This window comes from Egretta garzetta, unplaced genomic scaffold (assembly GCF_000687185.1).
Source record: "Egretta garzetta isolate BGI_Z169 unplaced genomic scaffold, ASM68718v1 scaffold511, whole genome shotgun sequence".
Lineage (NCBI taxonomy): Eukaryota > Metazoa > Chordata > Aves > Pelecaniformes > Ardeidae > Egretta > Egretta garzetta.
In genome coordinates, this window is record NW_009258554.1 from 709,207 (window position 1) to 718,794 (window position 9,588).

Genomic DNA, 9,588 nt, shown 5'->3' on the forward strand with positions numbered 1-9,588 from the left:
TCCCTCAAACCCTGAACAAGACGCAGTCTCTGGTCACGGAAAGCCACTAGCTTGTGATGCTCGCCCTGCGGTGGCGAGACAGCTGCTCAGCTGGCTAGGGCCCAGCACCGCTCCAGGTTTCCAACACAAAAGCCGTTGCGGCACCATGTTCCACGGACCCAGGAAGCTACATGCTGCTCGGGCGAGGGGAGGGTGGGAGGAAGGCCTGCCCCTCCTCCCCCTTGTCCAAATCATGTGTGGCTTTCGTCTTCATGAGGTCCTTCCTTCCTCGGACTAGCTCTGGAAGAGGAACAACAAGAGTTGGAGGCTTTAACTGGCAGCTTTAGAAAGGAATAACCACAAGCGTATGCCACCAGTTCAACGCTAGCACTATCGGTCTGCCTAGGTTATGTTTTACAGTCAGCTAAGACTACAAAGACACCCCCAACTCCTCTGCAGAGCAGTAGTTCACTTCCCAGCTTTCTCCAGTGCTTCCCACTCTCATCCAACACTTCACTCCTTTAACTGGTGGGAAGAGAAAGACTAATTTCAACTCTGCTCTCTCAAGTGGTCCTTACTTGATCCAGAGGCAACGCTGATGGTTTTTGTGGCGTCAAATCTTCCCGGGACATGGTTGCTGTAGGCATCTTCGGGAAGGGAACTTGAGCCTGATGCATTTGCATTCTGGAGCCAGGTTGAACGGAGACAGTTTTAGCAAATGAACATCAAAAGCAAATCCCATCTACTTGGTTGAATGCATACATACAACATTCACATACAAGCATACATCTCATGTATTCTTTCTGGCTTCCCCCCAAAACAGAACCTTTAATCCATGCCACCCCCCCAAAGGCTTAGTTGTGAGCCAAGCCCCCTGCATACTTGAAGGAGGACTGTCATGTTGGCACTATGACAAAACAGTACCAGTCAAAGCACATTTGTAAAATCTGAACAGGGAATTTTTGGAGTTGTAGAATTTTCCACTCAGGAATAAAACGTGATATGCACAGTCTCAGTGACAAGTAATTTTCTGTGAGGGAAATTTGAGACAGAGAGGAAGGGCAAAGCAAGAGGAGGGGGAGAAGGAGGCAGTGTTAAAGTAAAGGAGTTCATAACAAGTTCATAACTTTAGTTAACTACTCTGCCCCGCTATGAGAAAGATGCAATAAAATTCTTGCAAAGAAAATGGTAACAGCTCATTTGATTAAGTGGTGCACAACCCTAGATAACACATTAACAACACATTGACAGATAAAACAAAGTACTGGTGTGGGGATGAGATGGACGGGACAGGCTAACGGGTCTCCAGGATGGCTATTGCTACCTGTTTTTAAGGAGCTGCAACAAGACTCTCCAGCTTACAGAAAGGTCTAAGAGACCTTTTACCTTAAATCTCTTAGCCTCTCAACAGCACTTGCCATCTCCTCTGACTTCACCCCATGTCCTTTCAAGGATATCCAACCTTTATCACCACCCAGGCCTCACCCCCCTCCCACCTTGCCTTCTCGCAGAAAACATGGTCTTACCCGGCGGGTCTATACAAGTCCTGGGGTGGCCCCCCCATGCCACCTCCACTGCCTCTCTGCTCCATCAGCAAGGCCTGAAAGTGACCTATGTTCTCCTCCCGGCAGCGGTACAGGGGTCCCTCCTGAGAGACGCCATTGGCCTGGCCAGAGGCTGGATGATGAGACAGGTGAGCGTTCATGGGTGATCCGTATGTCCTGGGCTGGAAATGACTGGCAGGATGCCGGGATGCATAAGGAGAGCCAGTCTGTAGCATCACCCCGTGGGGAGGGAAAGCCGACGGGCCAAATCCCATCCCCGCACCCAGGTGTGGTGGGGGAGCTCCATAGAGGAAGTCCCCTCCTGCCACTGAGCTTTGCCTCTTCGTGGCTGCGTTGTGGTTGTCCAAATCAAGAAACTCTTTGGGACTCTCCGGCCTTTCCTGGGACTCTTCAGACTTCTCATCTTCAGGCCCCAGATCCTGCCCATCGCTCGGAGAAACCTCTTTGGCACTCACTACGTCCATGCGGTTGGGAGAGGCCAAGGCAGCGCTTAGTGCCTCGCAGCCCTGCAAGCTGCTGGTGGACCCCCGGTCCGGGAAAGGGGGTCTGGCCAGGGGTGGGTGGGCGGTGGGGTGCCCGCTCGGGCTGGCCTGGGGGTGTAGAGGCCTCTGCCCGTCTGAGTAGCCCTGAGGAGCCCCGTGGGGAAAAATGCTGGGGGTGGGAGGCAGGAGGAGGGGGCTTCCCGCCCATCATGGGGCCAAACCCCTGCAGGCCTGGGTTGATGTGGTACCGCCCAGCTGAATTCGGGTATTCTAGACCAGGCATGTAGAGAGGGTGGAACTGGTTGGGGGCAGCCCCCATGGAGCCGGTGTCCATGGCAGGAAGGCTGGTGCCCTGCCCCATACAAGGCACAGCCGCTTCAGACATAGCTTTCCCCCCGCTGCAGAGGGGCTTCTCCAGCAGGTTGGCAGCTAGCCCCTTCCCCTCAGCACCAGTCACCGGCCCCTCACCTGCTGCCCCATTCTCAGGCAGGGGACCCCCTCTCTCGGAGGTGGGCACCAGGTCCCTCACACAGCCAGGGCCACCAGCATAGCTGCTGTCTGCTGGCCACGCACCCTTGCCTTGCCCTGCCTTCAGGTCACCCTTCACGCCAGAGCCATCCCCCTCCCCATCCGGGGGCAAGGCGCGCCTGGTGCACTCCATGGGCAGCGGGGGCTTAGGATGAGGTAGGAGTTTGGTGTAGGCCCCGTCGGGAATGCCAATGCACTGAGCCTTCTCGTCCACACCTGCTGGCGGCTCCACTGGAAAGAGAGGGGGGGAAAAGTCACACATAAGTCTAATGTTGGAAATTGTCCCTCCCCACCTGACACACACCCCCCCCTACTCAATGCTCATCCAAAGCACATGGGCCAAAGACTAATTTCTGCCAGTTAGCCAGGTCTACCAAAGTAGCATCTCAGCATCGTCTTTTGCTGCTGACCCAAAGTTGCTGGGCAGCTCTGTCCAACAAGTCCCTAACATTTGGACAGAGAAAGCGCCCTGCTTTCCGAACTGTGCAAATGGAAGAGAAAAAGGAGTGACTTTCTAAAGCCATGAAGGTCCTTCCACTGAAGGCTTCAAAGTATATGCTCTAAAGCCTACAATATCCTGTCCTCTACTCAAACCTCTCTACAGGAGTGTTGCAGCATGGCACCAGGACAACTGCTCTTCTGCAGGGCTCCCTCCCACACCCATCACAGTCTTTCCTTCAGAGACTTTTAGCAATTCTGAAGTGCATTTCTGCAAAGTTGGGTGACATTTAGTAGCTGCTTCTTTTAAAAAGAGCTCTTTAAAAAACTACTCATGAGGTTGCACCTCTCTTGGAAAGATGACACATGCGGACTGAGCCCTCAAGACACACACTGTAGTTTGCAAGCCACTGATAATCACACCACCACCAGAGTGGCATGGCACATGTGGGTTTGGTTAGACACATGGGTGTGGAGAGGCCGCCCAATGGAGAGGCAGAGCTGGGAAATACCGTGGTGGGGTCCACGTGACAGCAAGATAAGAAGCTGGGGCAATGGCAGCTTGATTTCAGGCTGCATTGCCCCTTCTGGTCCACACACACCACTCACCCACAACTTGGGCAGAAACACTACCACCCACCAAGATGCTGTAGAGCCAACTGCAGCCATATTTTAACCAACTGTGATTTGGAGATGCGACTACTCTGCCCTGCAATCACTCAATGTCCTCCCCCGGTCTCTGTTCTATATCCAGCACAGTTAAATGATGATGACTTTTAAGCAATGCCACACAAGGAAAGAGTTTCCTCTTGGTGCAAAGCACACGAGGGATTGATAAAAGATGCAAGGGTTTTGATCTCTAGTTTACCAGCTAGAATTAATGAAAAAAAAAAACCCAACCCTTTTTTTTTGATCTCTGGGGTTTTTTGATCTCTAGGTTTGTTTTATTTTTAAGGGTTTGGTTTTTTTTTTTTTTTTTTGATGTCTAGTTTACCAGCTAGAATGAATTAAATTCTACTGGAAAGAAACTTGCGATGGCACACATGACACACTGCCATCCCACCTGAACTGACACGGCTGCTCAGGGGCTTTCAGGCAGTCCTGTTGCGAGTTTAATATCTCAAAGTCTTCACACAAGGCACATGTGCATTTCAGAGGAGAAGCTGTGCTGACATATACTCAAAGGAGTGTATTTAAACCATTTATTCACATAATGTCTTCTTTCCTTACCTAATTCTCTGCAGATCCAATTTTTATATTAACTTCAAGTGAGCTCTAGAAGCATCACAGCCGATGCTTTGCATTTGCACCCCATGGCAAGCTGATAGCTTGCAAGTATAGCTGGGACAGGGGGCACCTCTGGCAGGCTACAGTGAAACAAAACAGCCTTAAAAAAAAATCTAAGTGATGGCTGGAGCAGAAAATACATTCCAATTTAGATTAAAAAGGACATGCGTAAAAAAATGTGTGTCCCACAACTATTTAATCAAGAATTTAATTATTTTCTAGACGAAACCCCCTGCTTTTGTTGCTGAGCCTCAATCATTGCTTAAAATTGACTCCGGTAAGCCTGAAAATCAGGGCATTATTTTTTGCTTCTCTAGGGGCACGAATCCAAATAAAACCACATTTACAGACACAGGTTTTGTGCATCTGCAGGACAGTTAAAGTTTGGGACCCTAAAAGTTTGGACCACAAGAGCAACAAAGCTGGCCTGGGGGTGCTCCCTCGCCCTCCTCACAAGCACACACCAGCAGGCAGAGGGTCTGTACTGGCATGGGAAATGGAGATGCTGTGCAGTGGGCAGGAAGGATGCCTGGCAGTGAGCAAAGGGACAGGCAAGGAAGGTCAAACTAGAGGCAGGGGCTGCTGTGGTGGTAGGCAGGCACTTGAGGGATTACCTTGGTTGTTCTCTGGCTCCATGGTCTGACCGGTGGGATCCTGCGAGCTCCCGTTCCCCACAATGGGTTTCGGAGGCTGCACGCCAGTGGCGGAGGCAGCGTGAGCCAGCTGGGGAAAAGGTCCAGGGAGGTGTGGTGGGGGTGGCTGGCGAGGGTGGTAAGGCACACCCGGTGGGCACACGCGGGAGGACAGCTGCTGCATGGCGATCATCTCCGGGCTGTCCATCATGGAGTCCCCACCCTGGCACCCTCTTTGAACCTGAGGTGGTCCCCCAAACAGAGGGGTCGGCGGCTGCGGCATCCTCTGGCTGGTGGCTTTCCCAGGCGGTCTGATATACCCTGAGGGAGGCACCCCGTGAGGTAGGAAATTTGATTGATCGGTCCACTGGCTGGGAGGCAGCGGCGGCCTCATGGCCCGGGGGTCCATCATGTGACTCAGGGTGCGGGGCTGGAGCGAGGGCCCTGGCCCCATGGGTGCCTTCTCCTCTGGCCCCACGGTACCCTGGCCAGTGGGGCCGTGGCTGCCATTCCATAGAGCTGGGTGCGCACGGTTCAGGTACTTGTAGGGCCGGTACATGTGCCCTGGGGGGACCTCCGAGCCCTCCGGCGGCCTCACGGGGGGCCCGTTGTGCCTTGGCGGGAGGAAGCCCTGCTGGAACTGGGCCGGTGGGTAGACGGCATCAGGCGGGGGGCCGCTCACACGCCCCAGCTGCAGGGCACCTGGCCGGGGGCCAAGGCCAGCGACATGGGTCGGTCCTGCACAAGCCTGCTTCTCTGGGGCGGCCAGCCCGTGCGCGCCCGCGGGGCTCGCTCAGTCCCACGGCCGGCTGGGGAGGAGGGAGAGAAAGAGACAGGGTGGGTCTCAGTGAGAGCCGTCACACTGAGGAGTGGAAGAGACCTGTGGGTACCAGGGTGCTGGATCCCTCGGCTGCAGTGTTTCCTACCTGCATGGCAAAGTGCTGGTGCTGCTGGACTGGGTCTCCGGGATGGGGCTCAGGCACTCGCGGCGAGCCGTACAGTTTTGTGGGATCTGATCCACGCAGGGGACCAAACGTTCCTGGCACAGCTGGTCTCTGGGATAGGAGGAGGGATGTGGGAAGGAGAAATAAAACAATTTGTGAAGTGCAGAAAAGCAACAGAACTGTTGCAGGTAAGGGGAAGCCAAGGCTTCAGGAGCCACATAGATGAGCAGATGGGCTTTTTGGAGGTACCATGAAAAACCCGTAGTCTCTTTCCTATGAGGTGACATAGCTCCCCTGCCAAAGCCACTACCTCACACCCCAGCCATGTGTTCCTGCACTCAAGGTTGCAATACACTTGCCACCCAACTACTTAGGAGCAAGCAAGAAGACTGGAGGGGGCAGTGGCTCGCTTCAAGGAGGGGAGTGGACCACAAGAGCAAGCAAACGGGACAACAGGGGAACACGTTGGATTTCCTTCAAAATACTTGTTGCCTCCAGCTCTCCTACCGCTTCCCACTGTCTGCATCACAAGGATCGCTCTAAACATTTTGTTTGATCTCTAGCTAAAAAGGCAAGGGGTAGCCTGGATCTCAGAGGAGCACCATACCACAAGACATCACTGGTTAAAATGGAAAAGGCAGTGAAGGATGGGTGAGGAACAGTCCAGAGGGGAGGCAGAACAGGTCGCATTCGGAGAAGAAATGTTGGGCTACAGGGAGGTCACAGCCTTTTTACTGCTTTTATAAATACTGAAGGCATGAAACGCAGTAGTACACAGGTGGCACAAAGTTATCAGGCATCTGTAAACAATTGAGACAAAAGAAGACTGGCTTGTTCAGCATCATAAACTGGGGGTTAAGAGAGGAAATGTGACTGCTTTCTATGCTTAGCAGGGTAACTCTCCAAGGAGAGAAGAGAACTGAGGGAGCCAGGGCTGGTGCAAGCCAACATGGGGACATGCCAGCCACAGGAAACATTAGGAGACTGTTCCCAGCTAGTGTGGCAAAGACTGAAACTGTACCAGTTTAAATCTCAGGGCTGAAAAGTTGCAGTTGTAGAAACCATAGCCCTGACCCTTAATCTCTGGGAAAAGGTTCTTGCCACATGGTAGGGATTTTACAGTAGTGAGATTCATTCCCCATTACCTCCCTCCCTCCGCAGACCTGACAGCTGAAGCATAGCAGAAACTGCTCCTTACCATCTGGCCGGGATGTGGCACAGGGTTGGGCATGCCACCGTACTGCAGAGAGCGAGGGAAACCTCGCCCATTGGAAGGGCCCACATCTCGAGGAGGCTGCATTGGGTTGCCACTTGGATCCTCTGCAGAGGACGAGGAGAAGGAGGAAGAAGAAGAGGAAGAAGAAGCAGGAGCCCTGGAAGTAGCTCGATATGGTGGAGGCTTTCCTCCATTTTCCAGGCGTTGCTGCCTCTTGCCTGGTCCATCTGAGTCTCGTGACCGAGTCCAAACATTGCCTGTGCTGGAGCGGCCGGTCCGACGGCTCCTCTTCTCTCGTCTCCCATCTTCTCTGATCCAAAACTCCTCATCTGTATCTCCATCTTCCCCAGGGAAGTGCTTCATCATTGCTCGGTGGAAACACCTCTCTAAGTTGTAAGCCATCTTGGTATATTCTGCAGTCAAAAAAACTCAGTATCAGGGACAGAGCCTCATAGAAACAATTAAGCAACATCAGACTTTCCCCATCAGATAAATCATATACCCTCCACAAAGTTTCTTTGAGAAGGACTTTTGGTTTTAACTAGTTGGCTTTGGTTGATGTTCTTAAACTCTATAAGCAACACAGCATCAGATTTGTTCAGTAACCCCACTGGAAGACAGACGCATAGGCATGATAAAGTACCATTAGTGGCACAGCCTGCAAAGTCAGCATTAACGCAGTGTTCCAGCATAGTGCCAAGAATTACATTATGAGAAGCACCACCTCTGCTCGCAGAGATGCGTGACCTGCACAGTTAGCCAGCAGAGTGCCGAGAGAAGAACTGTGAACTTTCAGCAATGTTATTTGATTACATTTCTTGGACTCGTTTAAATCTCTGCTGTATGCTACAAAACAGAGGAAAATCAGCAAATATATTTATCCATGTAGAATTTCTAAAGCACTGGCTGACCCTGACACAAAAGCTATTGCCAACACCAGTGTCCCCATTGCATCATCTCCATAGGACAGTTCTGCCCAGAGGGCCTCCTACTTTTCATTGCAGTGGATAGGAAGGAAAAAACACGCAAGAGGTGTTAATGACAAAGGCTTGAAGCAAATGACTTTCCAGTTGTTTCCCCTAAACTAACCCTGAAGTTCCTTGGGAAACAGAGCTCTCCGAGTGGAGGGACAAGCTGGGTAGCTCTAACTATTTTCCCTATCACGGCAGGGCTGGTGAGACACAGTCTGCAGCAATGACCCACCATATGGGAACCAATTTCTTACCTAAGCAACATGTAGAATTTTAATTGGCATGGCATTTAAAACCCAGGGTTTCCCATCTGCAGACTCATGTTGTTCATTCATTAGCTGAAGAACCTAGAAACTACATTTCCCATCCAAAAGACCACAAGCCTGGTTCATTCCTTACTTTTCTGTGGTATTCCAGAAACACTGGGAGCTAACCAGGCTTCAATGCTTTTCAAAGTCTGCATTAGTTATTATGAGAAAAAGGGGCACACAGACACATACACAAGCACATGAAGGAATAAGCTCAGAAAGAAACAGATGTTTCTTCTCTTTGTATGTTCTGCCTTCACCATCTACTAACACGGGAGTCCCTTAGTATGCCATGTCCCAATTCAGCATGAACAAGCTGTGCTAAAAATCTCGCTAAAACCCCAGGCCTTATTACTCAGGAGCTCCTACTCTTTCGTTCAGCCTCCCAAAAATACCCTGAAAGAGAATAAGCACAAATCAAGTACTGATGAGTAGGAAGAGATCACTGCTTGTTTTGACTGAGCACTGCAAATAGACGAACTTAGCATCTTACTGCTCTTACCACTGCCTTCACCATTGTACTTAAGACAGTTCCTGAACATGGTCTTCATATCGCCCACAAATTCTTCCTTGGTGCAGTACTGACCTCCGTTCAACTTCTTCTCCATGCTAGAGATGTCCATGGGGGCCTGAAATGTAACAAAACCTCCCTTCAATTATAGCAAGTGTGGTGGGGCTTACAAAGTTGCATAGCTAGCTTCCTCACAGAGAGGGGATAGGGAGCAGATGCTGCTCTCCTGAGACGCAGCCTCTCATCTTTGGTTTCCTTGACTTGAAAGGTTAGAAGGGACTACTGGAGTCATGCAGTTTGACTGCAAGGGTAACACAGCCCACAAAACTTCAAAACACTTCCAAAAAACCTCATCCTGTCAACGTGCATCAGTCAAGATGGCTGGACCATTTTACATACCTTAATGATCTGGTAGTAGTTGGGAGCATATGATTCATCAACAGGCTCCAAGAAGGGCCAAGAGTCCTTGTGAGCCTTTACCACATCTAGAACTGGCAGTAGCAAAAGAAATGTGAGTGGTTACACATGTGTGCCCAGGGGAGTACTTCACTTTAAGGAAGTCATGCAAAAGGGAAAGCTGAGGCAGGACTAACCTTTGTACATGGCTGTGAACTCATCATCCAGTTCAAAGCTGTAATGGGAAGCACAACAGTGAATATGCAGACTGAGGACATATAAGACATGCTGTCATACTTCATCTTCCCTTCCACCCCCCCACCCCCTCCCC

The 9,588-nt window shown here is 51.2% G+C and overlaps 1 protein-coding gene across 1 annotated transcript in view; it reads right to left on the minus strand.

The window, feature by feature from the left end:
* Positions 1-16: 16 nt before the first annotated feature.
* The window catches only part of LOC104134397 (cat eye syndrome critical region protein 2), a 47,508-nt gene continuing 37,936 nt past the window's right edge, over positions 17-9,588 (minus strand). The window contains 11 exon segments of the mRNA XM_035903370.1: positions 17-279; positions 558-663; positions 1,506-2,177; positions 2,179-2,785; positions 4,894-5,686; positions 5,688-5,720; positions 5,838-5,966; positions 7,054-7,484; positions 8,853-8,979; positions 9,261-9,352; positions 9,455-9,492. Coding sequence (XP_035759263.1) covers positions 274-279; positions 558-663; positions 1,506-2,177; positions 2,179-2,785; positions 4,894-5,686; positions 5,688-5,720; positions 5,838-5,966; positions 7,054-7,484; positions 8,853-8,979; positions 9,261-9,352; positions 9,455-9,492 — 3,034 coding nt within the window. The 3' untranslated portion in view covers positions 17-273.